Here is a 13,373-nt window from a genome sequence, read left to right on the forward strand (position 1 = left end):
TTCCTAGAGCTGGCCGCCCGGCCAAACTGAGCAATCGGGGGAGAAGGGCCTTGGTGAGGGAGGTGACCAATAACCAGAGGGTCACTCTGACAGAGCTCCAGAGTTCCTCTGTGGAGATGGGAGAACCTTCCAGAAGGACAGCACTCCACCAATCAGGCCTTTATGGTAGAGTGGCTTTACGGAAGCCACTCCTCAGTAAAAGGCACATGACAGCCCGCTTGGAGTTTGCCAAAAGGCACCTAAAGGACTCTCAGACCATGAGAAACAAGATTCTCTGGTCTGATGAAACCAAGATTGAACTCTTTGGCCTGAATTCCAAGCGTCACGTCTGGAGGAAACCAGGCACCGCTCATCACCTGGTCAATACCATCCCTACGGTGATGGATGGTGGTGGCAGGATCATGCTGTGGGGGTGTTTTTCAGCGACATGGAATGGGAGACTAGTCAGGATCGAGGTAAAGATGAACGAAGCAAAGTACAGACAGATCCTTGATGAAAACCTGTTCCAGAGTGCTCAGGACCTCAGACTGAGGCGAAGGTTCACCTTCCAACAGGACAACGACCCTAAGCACACAGCCAAGACAACGCAGGAGTGGCTTCAGGACAAGTCTCTGAATGTCCTTGAGTGGCCCAGTCAGAGCCCGGAATAAAACCCGATCTAACATCTCTGGAGAGACCTGAAATTAGCTGTGCAGCGACGCTCCCCATCCAACCTGACAGAGCTTGAGAGGATTTGCAGAGAAGAATGGGAGAATCTCCCCAAATACAGGTGTGCCAAGCTTGTAGTGTCATACCCAAGAAGACTCGAGGCTGTAATCGCTGCCAAAGGTGCTTCAACAAAGTACTGAGTAAAGGGTCAGAATACTTATGTAAATGTGTTATTTCCATTTTTGAAATTGTTGCATGTTGCATTTATATTTTTGTTCAGTATACAATGTTGTTGATCCATCCTCAGTTTTCTCTTATCACAGCCATTAAACTCTGTAAATGTTTTAAAGTCACCATTCGCCTCATGGTGAAATCCCTGAACTGTTTCCTTCCCCTCCAGCAACTGATTTAGGAAGGATGCCTTTATCTTTGTAGTGACTGGGTGTATTGATACACTATCCAAAGTGTAAATAATAACTTCACTATGCTCAAAGGATATTATAAACTGGGTGGTTCGAGCCCTGATTGCTGATTGGCTGACAGCCGTGGTATACCACGGGTATGACAAAACATTTATTTTTACTGCTCTAATTACATTGGTAACCAGTTTATCATAGCAATAAGGCACCTCAGGGGTTTGTGGTATATGGCCAATATACCATGGCTAAGGGCTGTATCCAGGCACTCCGCATTGCGTTGTGTGTAAGAACAGCCCTTAGCCGTGGCCATATACCACACCCCCCCATGCATTATTGCTTAATTCAATGTCTGCTTTTTTTTTTTTTCCCCCCATCTATCAATAGGTGCCCTTCTTTGCGAAGCATTGGAAAACCTCCCTGGTCTTTGTGGTTGAATCTGTGTTTGAAATTCACTACTCAACTGAGGGACCTTACAGATAATTGTATGTGTGGGGTACAGAGATGAGGTAGTCATTTAAAAATCATGTTAAACACTACTATTGCACCATGTCCATGAAGTCCATGCACCTTATTATGTGACTTGTTAATCAAATGTTTACTCCTGAACTTTAGGCTTGCCATAACAAAGGGGTTGAATACTTATTGACTCAAGACATTTCAGCTTTTCATTTGTAATTAATTTGTAAAAATGTCTAATAACATAATTCCACTTTGACGTCATGGGGTATTGTGTGTAGGCCAGTGACACAAAATCTGATTTGAAATTCAGGCTGTAACACAACAAAATGTGGAAAAAGTCAAGGGTTGTGAATACTATCTGTACACATAAGGCTTAGACATATACAGTGAGGGAAAAAAGTATTTGATCCCCTGCTGATTTTGTTTGCCCACTGACAAAGACATGATCCGTCTATATAATTTTAATGGTAGGTTTATTTGAACAGTGAGAGACAGAATAACAACAAAAAAATCCAGAAAGACGCATGTCAAAAATGTTATAAATTGATTTGCATTTTAATGAGGGAAATAAGTATTTGACCCCTCTGCAAAACATGACTTAGTACTAGGTGGCAAAACCCTTGTTGGCAATCACAGAGGTCAGACGTTTCTTGTAGTTGGCCACCAGGTTTGCACACATCTCAGGAGGGATTTTGTCCCACTCCTCTTTGCAGATCTTCTCCAAGTCATTAAGGTTCGAGCCTGACGTTTGGCAACTTGAACCTTAAGCTCCCTCCACAGATGTTCTATGGGATTAAGGTCTGGAGACTGGCTAGGCCACTCCAGGACCTTAATGTGCTTCTTCTTGAGCCACTCCTTTGTTGCCTTGGCCGTGTGTTTTGGGTCATTGTCATACTGGAATAACCATCCACGACCCATTTTCAATGCCCTGGCTGAGGGAAGGAGGTTCTCACCCAAGATTTTGACGGTACATGGCGCCGTTCATCGTCCCTTTGATGCGGTGAAGTTATCCTGTCCCCTTAGCAGAAAAACACCCCCAAAGCATAATGTTTCCACCTCCATGTTTGACGGTGGGCATGGTGTTCTTGGGGTCATAGGCAGCATTCCTCCTCCTCCAAACACGGCGAGTTGAGTTGATGCCAAAGAGCTCGATTTTGGTCTCATCTGACCACAACACTTTCACCCAGTTCTCCTCTGAATCATTCAGATGTTCATTGGCAAACTTCAGATGAGCCTGTATATGTGCTTTCTTGAGCAGGGGGACCTTGCGGGCGCTGCAGGATTTCAGTCCTTCACAGCGTAGTGTGTTACCAATTGTTTTCTTGGTGACTATGGTCCCAGCTGCTTTGAGATCATTGACAATATCCTCCCGTGTAGTTCTGGGCTGATTCCTCACCGTTCTCATGATCATTGCAACTCCACAAGGTGAGATCTTGCATGGAGCCCCAGGCCGAGGGAGATTGACAGTTATTTTGTGTTTCTTCCATTTGTGAATAATCGCACCAACTGTTGTCACCTTCTCACCAAGCTGCTTGGCGATGGTCTTGTAGCCCATTCCAGCCTTGTGTAGGTCTACAATCTTGTCCCTGACATCCTTGGAGAGCTCTTTGGTCTTGGCTATGGTGGAGAGTTTGGAATCTGATTGATTGATTGCTTCTGTGCTCCTAATTACATTTTACATTTTAGTCATTTAGCAGACGCTCTTATCCAGAGCGACTTACAGTTAGTGAATACATATTTTTTTATACTGGCCCCCCGTGGGAATCGAACCCACAACCCTGGCGTTGCAAACGCCATGCTCTATCAACTGAGCTACATCCCTGCCGGCCATTCCCTCCCCTACCCTGGACGACGCTGGGCCAATTGTGCGCCGCCCATGAGTCTCCCGGTCGCGGCCGGCTGCGACAGAGCCTGGATTCGAACCAGGATCTCTAGTGGCACAGTTAGCACTGCGATGCAGTGCCTTAGACCACTGCGCCACTCAAGAGACAGAGGGTAGTGTCAGCTCATTACCTGTATAAAAGACACCTGAGAGCCAGAAATCTTTCTGATTGAGAGGGGGTCAAATACTTATTTCCCTCATTAAAATGCAAATCAATTTATAACATTTTTGACATGCGTTTTTCTGGATTTTTTTGTTGTTATTCTGTCTCTCACTGTTCAAATAAACCTACCATTAAAATTAAAGACTGATCATTTCTTTGTCAGTGGGCAAATGTACAAAATCAGCAGGGGATCAAATACTTTTTCCCCTCACTGTATTTAGATATCTGTAATTTGCATATACGTAAATACATGTACATGCATGTTGTTAAAATATTGTATATGTCAATATTGACTGTCGCTCCATCTGTTCAACTCTGTCTGAAAATCGTAGTCCAGACTCCAGACCTACTCTATCATATATCTGTATTATTTGATTCTTGTTTGTTTTGCTTTTTCAAGCACTGTAATGAAAAGCGCAATTGAAGTTGAATGAATTATTATGATTATTATGATATTATTTTTCGTATGGGAAAATAGGATTTGAGTCACTTCAAACTGCCAGTGCGAACAAGGCTTTAGACAGGCAGCCCAATTTTAATCTTTTTTTTCACTAATTGGTCTTTTGACCAATCAGATCAGCTCTGAAAGATATCTGATATGAAAAGATAAATGAGTGAAAAAAATATCAGAAATGGGCTGCCTGTTTGAACGCAGCTTTTGTTTTTTCCCCCCAATAGGTGCAGGTGTGGGTGGAGCTAAATGCCAATTATACTCGATGGCACACCTGTGTGCATTGTTACTCCATCAGCTTGCAGGTAAGGTTGGCAAACGAAGCTCCCTCTTCCATTAATAGGAACTGTCATTATTTTTCTGAATGGAGCCTGCAGCCGAGACCAGCGCTGCAGGAGTTTCAGTCAAAGATGACCTTTCAGAAAAATGTCAGAAGTTATTTCTCGAGTTCTTGGAGGAGTAAGTTGTTTATATTTATTGGACAAGCCCAATAATAGTGCTTAATACCAGTGATAATCAATGTGTAAACTCACCCCTCACTTTTACACACAGGTTTCAGGACACAAACGGGGAGCTTTTGTATCTACCTGATGCTGAGGAGCTCATTCGACCAGAGAGAAACACACTGACTGTGAACTTCACCAACATTGAGCACTTCAATCAGCAACTAGCTACCACCATTCAGGAGGAGTATTACAGGTAATTGAATTGCTAATTTGGTAGGCCTGCCCAAAAAACTCTCATTCTATTTCTCCATTGAACCAGCAAGTTACAGAACATTTCAATTTTGCAGATAAATGTGTTGTTTTACAGTGTCAGCCATAGTAGTGTGCGTCCCTGGAGTAAATTAAGGTTAAGTGCCTTGGTCAAGGGCACAGACAGATTTTTCACCTCGTTGGCTCGGTTATTCGAACCAGTGACCCTTTCAGTTACTGGCCCATCGTTTTAACTCCCAGGCTACCTGCTACTTGTCCATGTTTTGCCATCCCCAGGGTATACCCATTCCTATGCAGAGCAGTGCGCCACTTTGCAAGAGATCATGGGAACATACCAGCAGCCAAAGAGTTCTATGTGGCCTTCTCTGACTTTCCATCAAGACAAAAGTAATGATCAAACTACTGAGCCAGATTTCTCTGACTACATTACACTTAAAATGAGATTATTACTTACCTTGAGCGTTAAGTTGCTTGTAATGTCCCTTGGCAGGATCCGAGAGCTCTCCACGACCCGGATCGGGTCCCTACTGCGTATCAGTGGCCAGGTGGTGAGGACACACCCAGTGCACCCGGAGCTGGTCAGTGGTACCTTCCTGTGTCTGGACTGCCAGTCGGTCATGAAAGATGTTGAGCAGCAGTTTAAGTACACCCAGCCCAACATTTGTAAGAACCCAGTCTGTGCCAACCGACGTCACTTCATGCTGGACCCCAACAAGTCCCGTTTTGTGGACTTTCAGAAGGTATGAAGAGGTTGGACTGGATGAGTCCAACAGGCTGGATTGACCCTCCAGCAGACAATGAAACCATAGCATGATATATCAACTCTCTAACTGTGTATGCATGTGTGCGCGTCTGTGTGTTCGTGTTCATATAGGTGCGTATCCAGGAGACCCAGGCGGAGCTGCCTCGTGGCTCCATCCCCCGCAGTGTGGAGGTGATCCTGAGGGCAGAGGCTGTGGAGATGGCTCAGGCAGGGGACCGCTGTGACTTCACCGGCACATTGATCGTCGTACCAGACGTCGCTGCGCTGGCTGTGTCAGGTGAGGAACTGCCTTCTACACACCATGCCTTCTCTTACACACAAGATGGCCTTCTGAGGGTCAAAGTCATACATGAAAATGTATGCACTCACTAACTGTAAGTCGCTCTGGATAAGAGCGTCTGCTAAATGACTAAAATGTTTTAAAAAATGTAAAAACCATTGCGATGGAGCATAAAAGTAACATTCTCCCCTGTACTTTCTCCATGTTTGCAATGCAGGCACCAGGGCAGAGACCAGCAGCAGAGTGACTGGGGGGAGGCAGGGCTTTGATGCAGATGGGATCCAGGGACTGAAGGCTCTAGGTGTCAGGGATCTGTCCTACAGACTGGCCTTCCTAGCCTGCTACGTGGCCCCCACTAACCCTCGGGTTTGTCCATTAGTTAAACATTTATTTAGATTAATATAAACTTTATTTAACATGGGAAGATCCCTCAAGTTTGAAACCTGTAGCGAGGAAGAAGGATCTAGAGATTATGTATAGTTATAGATTATTTAAATAGGAAAAACCACTGAACTGTGTTCCTGTGGGTAGTTTGGTGGTAAAGATCTCCGCCAGGAAGACCAGACTGCAGAGAGTGTGAAGAACCAGATGACTATTCAGGAATGGGAGAAGGTGTTTGAGATGAGTCAGGACAAGAACCTCTACCATAACCTCTGTACCAGCCTCTTCCCCACTATCCATGGTATGGAGGGAATATCTTGTGCTATTTACTTGGAAATTGAGTAGATTTGTCACGTAAAAAACTGTTAAAACATCTGTTTTGAAATGCACTGCCGAACCTGAATATATTACAGGGAATAACGAGATCAAGCGTGGAATCCTATTGATGCTCTTTGGCGGTGTTGGCAAGACTACCATGGAGGGCACATCTCTGAGGGGGGATATTAACGTTTGCATCGTTGGGGACCCCAGTACCTCCAAGAGCCAGTTCCTCAAGTAAATCACCAAGCACTATCCTATTTGTATAACCAACAGATGTGATATTTGAAATTGAGGATCAAACCTGTTTTTTAAATGTTTTAACAGAAGCATTTCGAGTTGTTTACTAGTGTTGCACAGGCAGTGTTGCTAGTCTCTGGAGGTCTCATTATTCCTCATAGCAAAGGAGCCTACTACATGATGGAAGCAGGAGTGGTGTGGATGTTTTATGAGGTGAAAGGTTGGTGTTAACTCTGATGTGCCCTACCTCAGACACGTGGAGGACTTTGCGCCCAGGGCAGTCTACACTAGTGGGAAGGCCAGCAGCGCAGCCGGGTTGACAGCAGCTGTAGTGAAAGATGAGGAGTCCCATGAGTTTGTCATCGAGGCTGGGGCCCTCATGTTGGCGGATAACGTAAGCATTGTGTTCTAGTACGGGACAATCATCTTATGCTTTTCTGTTTGGTCATATGTCCTCTGGGGGGCACTGTGCGATTTGATTTTACTCTGCACTGTTCTTTATCATCATCCACAGGGAGTCTGTTGCATTGATGAGTTTGACAAGATGGACTTGAAAGACCAGGTAGCAATTCACGAGGCCATGGAACAGCAGACCATCTCCATCACTAAGGCTGGAGTGAAGGTATGCGATGTGGGAATAGAGCTGTAGCTGTACACACGCACACCCTCTGTCACACACACAATTTAATTCAGCAATACTTTTTATTACTACTCAGTGCAGAGGGAGTATCAATGGTTTGAGTTGTGATCCGTTTGACTGTATTGTGTTAAGGCCACTCTGAATGCTCGCACCTCCATCCTGGCAGCTGCCAACCCCATCGACGGGAGATACAACCGCTCTAAGTCTCTGAAACAGAACGTCAACATGTCAGCACCCATCATGTCCAGATTTGACCTCTTCTTCATTCTGATTGATGAGTGCAATGAGGTAAGAGCAAAACCTTGGAAAACGAAAGTGGAAGGGGGAAAAGGTAAGGAACTTGTCTGTCGGCCCTGCATTAAAGATCATAATTGGTTAAAGAAAATTGTGATAAATAAAAAAGTATACCAGTTTCATTTAAGGACCAAAGGATTGACAGCCGTCCCATACAGATTGCAAAATAGTTCGGAAGAGATTTTTGACGTACCGATTCCATGGCACATTGTTTATGAACTGATACGCAAAACGACGGCGGATTCAAAACTTAGAATTTTTCAATTTAAATTATTATACAACATTTTTGCAACCAATAGAATGTTATTTATATGGGGAATACAGTCTTCCCAGCTCTGCAGATTTTGCTGCGAAGAGACAATAATTAGATCATTTGTTTTGGTGCTGTCCATTTGTAGCTTGTTTTTGGTCACAGGTCCAGGAATGGCTGAATAATTGCAATATTTACCTGGAGCTAACCCTGCAGATAGCACTACTGGGTGATCTGAAAAGTCATAGTCAATCGATCAATAATATAATACTTTTAGCAAAAATGTTTATTTTCAATTTACAATCTGTAGAAACAATGAGAATAGAAGGGTCATAACTTTTGTGAAACAGTACAGTTGAAAAATATATAGCAAATAGAAATCCAATATGGATGGTGTTAAGAGATAGATGGGAGGGGTTGACTGGAGCTGAAGGTTGGGACTAATAACAAGATAACTAATGTAAAACATACTGTGTCCATAATACGTATATAGGTTAAGAACTTTAGTTTTTATTATTTTCTATATTGTAGAATAATGGTGAAGACATCAAAACGATGAAATAACACATTGAGAGAATGATGAGAGTGTGCAAAGCTGTCATCAAGGCAAAGGGTGGCTATTTGAAGAATCTCAAATATAAAATGTATTTTGATTTGTTTAACACTTTTTTTGTTTTGTTTACTACATGATTCCATATGTGCTATTTCATAGTTTTGATGTCTTCACTATTATTCTACAATGTAAAAAGAAAAACCCTTGAATGAGTAGGTGGGTTTAAACTTTTGACTGGTAGTGTGTGTGTGTATTTGCAAAAAATATATATGGGGGATTGGAAGTGATGCAGACAATTACATTGATGGAAGTTACAATCTATCTGCAATATTAAAGCTGATCTACCCCATAATTTTTTTTTTTTTAATAGTGAAACCTTCCCCTAACTACTTCATATAATATACAGTGGGGGAAAAAAGTATTTAGTCAGCCACCAATTGTGCAAGTTCTCCCACTTAAAAAGATGAGAGAGGCCTGTAATTTTCATCATAGGTACACGTCAACTATGACAGACAAATTGAGAAAGAAAATCCAGAAAATCACATTGTAGGATTTTTAATGAATTTATTTGCAAATTATGGTGGAAAATAAGTAATTGATCAATAACAAAAGTTTTTCAATACTTTGTTATATACCCTTTGTTGGCAATGACACAGGTCAAACGTTTTCTGTAAGTCTTCACAAGGTTTTCACACACTGTTGCTGGTATTTTGGCCCATTCCTCCATGCAGATCTCCTCTAGAGCAGTGATGTTTTGGGGCTGTCACTGGGCAACACAGACTTTCAACTCCCTCCAAAGATTTTCTATGGGGTTGAGATCTGGAGACTGGCTAGGCCACTCCAGGACCTTGAAATGCTTCTTACAAAGCCACTCCTTCGTGGCCCGGGCGGTGTGTTTGGCATCATTGTCATGCTGAAAGACCCAGCCACGTTTCATCTTCAATGCCCTTGCTGATAGAAGGAGGTTTTCACTCAAAATCTCACGAAACATGGCCCCATTCATTCTTTCCTTTACACGGATCAGTCGTCCTGGTCCCTTTGCAGAAAAACAGCCCCAAAGCATGATGTTTCCATCCCCATGCTTCACAGTAGGTATGGTGTTCTTTGGATGCAACTCAGCATTCTTTGTCCTCCAAACACGACGAGTTGAGTTTTTACCAAAAAGTTCTATTTTGGTTTCATCTGACCATATGACATTCTCCCAATCCTCTTCTGGATCATCCAAATGCACTCTAGCAAACTTCAGACGGGCCTGGACATGTACTGGCTTAAGCAGGATTTGAGTCCCTGGTGGCGTAGTGTGTTACTGATGGTAGGCTTTGTTACTTTGGTCCCAGCTCTCTGCAGGTCATTCACTAGGTCCCCCCGTGTGGTTCTGGGATTTTTGCTCAACGTTCTTGTGATCATTTTGACCCCACGGGGTGAGATCTAGCGTGGAGCCCCAGATCGAGGGAGATTATCAGTGGTCTTGTATGTCTTCCATTTCCTAATAATTGCTCCCACAGTTGATTTCTTCAAACCAAGCTGCTTACCTATTGCAGATTCAGTCTTCCCAGCCTGGTGCAGGTCTACAATTTTGTTTCTGGTGTCCTTTGACAGCTCTTTGGTCTTGGCCATAGTGGAGTTTGGAGTGTGACTGTTTGAGGTTGTGGACAGGTGTCTTTTATACTGATAACAAGTTCAAACAGGTGCCATTAATACAGGTAACGAGTGGAGGACAGAGGAGCCTCTTAAAGAAGAAGTTACAGGTCTGTGAGAGCCAGAAATCTTGCTTGTTTGTAGGTGACCAAATACTTATTTTCCACCATAATTTGCAAATAAATTCATACAAAATCCTACAATGTGATTTTCTGGATTTTCTTTTCTCAATTTGTCTGTCATAGTTGACGTGTACCTATGATGAAAATTACAGGCCTCTCTCATCTTTTTAAGTGGGAGAACTTGCACAATTGGTGACTGACTAAATACTTTTTTTCCCCACTGTAAGCCCATATTGAATGGAAATGTGCGTTTTGGAAACTTGACACATTTAGCATTTTCACTTTTGTGTCTTGTGGTCTAGGTGACAGATTATGCCATAGCCAGACGTATCGTAGACCTGCACTTTAGAAACATGGAGTCTGTGGAGCGAGTTTACGCCACTGATGAGATCCAGAGATACATACTGTTTGCTCGACAGTTTAAACCAAAGGTAATAATTGCCCTTGTTGCATTGGTATCCCTCATGTGTTGGGCTGTTTAGATGCAGCGTTCAGTAAGACCTACCTACCGTTGCATGCTTTCTGTCCCCTGTCGTTGGTGTGGTGCACTTTGACCCCAGATCACGGCAGAGTCGAAGGAGTTTGTGGTGGACCAGTACAAGCGTCTGCGTCAGCGGGACAGCAGTGGCAGCACCAAGTCAGCCTGGCGTATCACTGTCAGGCAGCTGGAGAGCATGCTCCGACTGTCTGAGGGCATGGCCAGGCTCTACTGCTCCGATGAGGTTGGTCAGACACCTACTACTGAAGTATACACCACCATATGTATAGGCCCCTATACATTGTAGGGTACAACAGTCTGTCTTCATTACTTGTTAAAAGCTAATAATTATGGTTGTTTATGTAACAGAGGTGGTTCAGTAATTTTGCTTATGTAATGAATAAACTTGCCTGATTTCTGAGGAGTTGCATTGATGGTACAACACACATCTTAACCCTTTGTTTTGACTAATTTAAAGGTGCATCCCAAACATGTTAAGGAGGCCTTCCGACTATTGAATAAGTCTGTCATCAGCGTCGACTCCCCAGACATCAACTTCGACCAGGAACAAGACAACAATGGGGAAATGAACGGTAAGAAATGGTCACTTTCACCTTTGTGCAATAATATATTGATTTGAAAGTGATACATGTACACGTCAGAAATTGCTACGCTCTGTTCTCCAGATCAGAATGACATGATGGGCACTAATACAGAGGAGGCTATGGACACAGAGCATGGGGCAGGCAGACCTAAGAAGACCAGCACTGCGAAGCCTGCCCTCAAGATGACCTTTGCTGAGTACAGAAGGGTCTCCAACCTCATTGTTTTGCACATGCAGAAGATGGAAGATAGTAAGAGCTTAAAGGGGCCATCTACAGTTGAAACGATAACAAAGCCTCACCCTTCCACTGTTTTCGCAAAAAGCTGAGGGATGGGGCTGGAGAAATGTAACCCCTCTCAAATTCATAGAAAGAGCTATGGATGCAAGGACTGACCAACCATGATTAAGAAGAAATTATATATAGCTAGAAAAAAATATAGATTTAACCATGTTTTGAGGCTATACAGTGTTTGTTTACTCCAATATATTACAAATATTGGAGTTAAACAAGCTTATATTTTGGGTTCTGATGCGGTGACAGCTGAACTAAGCTCATGAGGTATTTAGAAGTTATATTCTTCAAGAATCAATGGGTGTATATATAATTTATGTAAAAAAATAGATGTAGCAACTGCAGATTGTCCCTTTAAACAAACTGAAATGATCCTTTCCAAAATGTATTAATTTTTTAGATATAATGATTTCAAAGGATACTCGTTTTGTCAGCGTTTAACAAAATGTTAAATTCTTACAGCTGACGAGGAGTCCTCACTGAAGAAAAGCGAGCTGATTAACTGGTACCTGAAAGAGCTGGAGAGTGAGATTGAGTCGGAAGCTGAGCTGGTTGCCAAGAATAATCTTATAGAGAAAGTGCTTCACAGACTAATCCATTATGTAAGTTAAAGCATTGGAAAACAAGACACACTAAGACCATAAACTACAATGTACAGAAGAACATTTATGATTTTCATCTGTACACAAAGCAGTGCGTGCGTTTTGTAAAATTGGTGAGTGACATGCTCTGTATTGTGTTCATTTCAGGACCACATTATCATAGAGTTAACAAAGACTGGGCTGAAGAAAGTTGGTGATGAGGGAGAGGAACCTGTGATCGAAGAGGACCCCTTCTTAGTGGTCAACCCCAATTACATCTTGGAAGATTAGGTAGGGTCCACCTCAGCCATAGATATTGTGGAAGAAGTCATTGAATTCAGGCTTATCTGTAAGGAAGTTGTGATTACAGCTACAGTAGCCTACTGTCCACTTGTTTTGCTGTCATGTTGCTATTGACCGTCAATGTACTGTTTCTAAAAACAATTGTGAACAATTGTCATACTGCTCATGTCTATGCATTTCAATAAATGTATTTTTTGCAATGCTTTATGCTCACTAGATGGTGCACTTTCACCTATCATTGTCCTGGTGCCCCAGAGTTCAGGCCAGTGGTTCAGGCTCATGTCAGTGGGACACTGAGGGGAGCGGTTTCATTATAGACAAGAATATTAGCATTTTGTTTAACTGATATTCATTGCCATTGGTTCTAAAGAAGTATTACTACGAAATTCTGACGTTTTTTTCTTGTTATTGATGACAGAATATGATACATTGAAGAACATCTTTGTTTTAGGAAGGATTTGTCTTTCTATATTTAGAATGATTGACCCTAATTCTGGGGAAATTCGTGCAGTTGAATTATGCAGATACTGTCTCCCTCGTTTGATCTCGATGATGCAATATATTGAATGAAATGGCCTATCATAGACTTTAGCATAGGCTAGATGCACACAAACCCAATTAATTTTAATATAAGCTATGTTTTACAGAGAAGTTTCTTTATATAGGCTACCGTAGCACATCCAATGACAATTTTCACACATTTATTCTAGAACAAATGGCTAATCACCCTGTTTTTAATTCGGTGTCTTGTACCTTTCTCTATGTAGGCAAGTAAATGTTTTTATTTTAATTTATCTGTGCGAACATGAAAATGTTGGCTAATGTCCTTCCCTAAAATTGCTGTGGCTCTTTTCATTCCTCTCTCTTTCCAAACGTCAAAATGAATGCGAATATATAT

General features: G+C 42.5%; 1 protein-coding gene across 1 annotated transcript; it reads left to right on the plus strand.

Moving 5' to 3' along the window:
* Positions 1-4,322: 4,322 nt before the first annotated feature.
* Positions 4,323-12,688, plus strand: mcm6l (MCM6 minichromosome maintenance deficient 6, like). The gene is made up of 17 exons (XM_041841211.2): positions 4,323-4,481; positions 4,575-4,721; positions 5,015-5,125; positions 5,229-5,478; positions 5,613-5,778; positions 5,999-6,147; positions 6,313-6,463; positions 6,576-6,717; positions 6,973-7,114; positions 7,235-7,342; positions 7,493-7,648; positions 10,520-10,648; positions 10,778-10,939; positions 11,174-11,288; positions 11,382-11,549; positions 12,054-12,193; positions 12,341-12,688. Exons 1-17 carry the CDS (start codon positions 4,387-4,389, stop codon positions 12,461-12,463), a joined length of 2,454 nt encoding a protein of 817 aa, XP_041697145.1. The 5' UTR covers positions 4,323-4,386; the 3' UTR covers positions 12,464-12,688.
* Positions 12,689-13,373: the final 685 nt, after the last annotated feature.

The sequence above is a fragment of the Coregonus clupeaformis genome, chromosome 21 (assembly GCF_020615455.1).
Source record: "Coregonus clupeaformis isolate EN_2021a chromosome 21, ASM2061545v1, whole genome shotgun sequence".
NCBI classification, from domain to species: domain Eukaryota; kingdom Metazoa; phylum Chordata; class Actinopteri; order Salmoniformes; family Salmonidae; genus Coregonus; species Coregonus clupeaformis.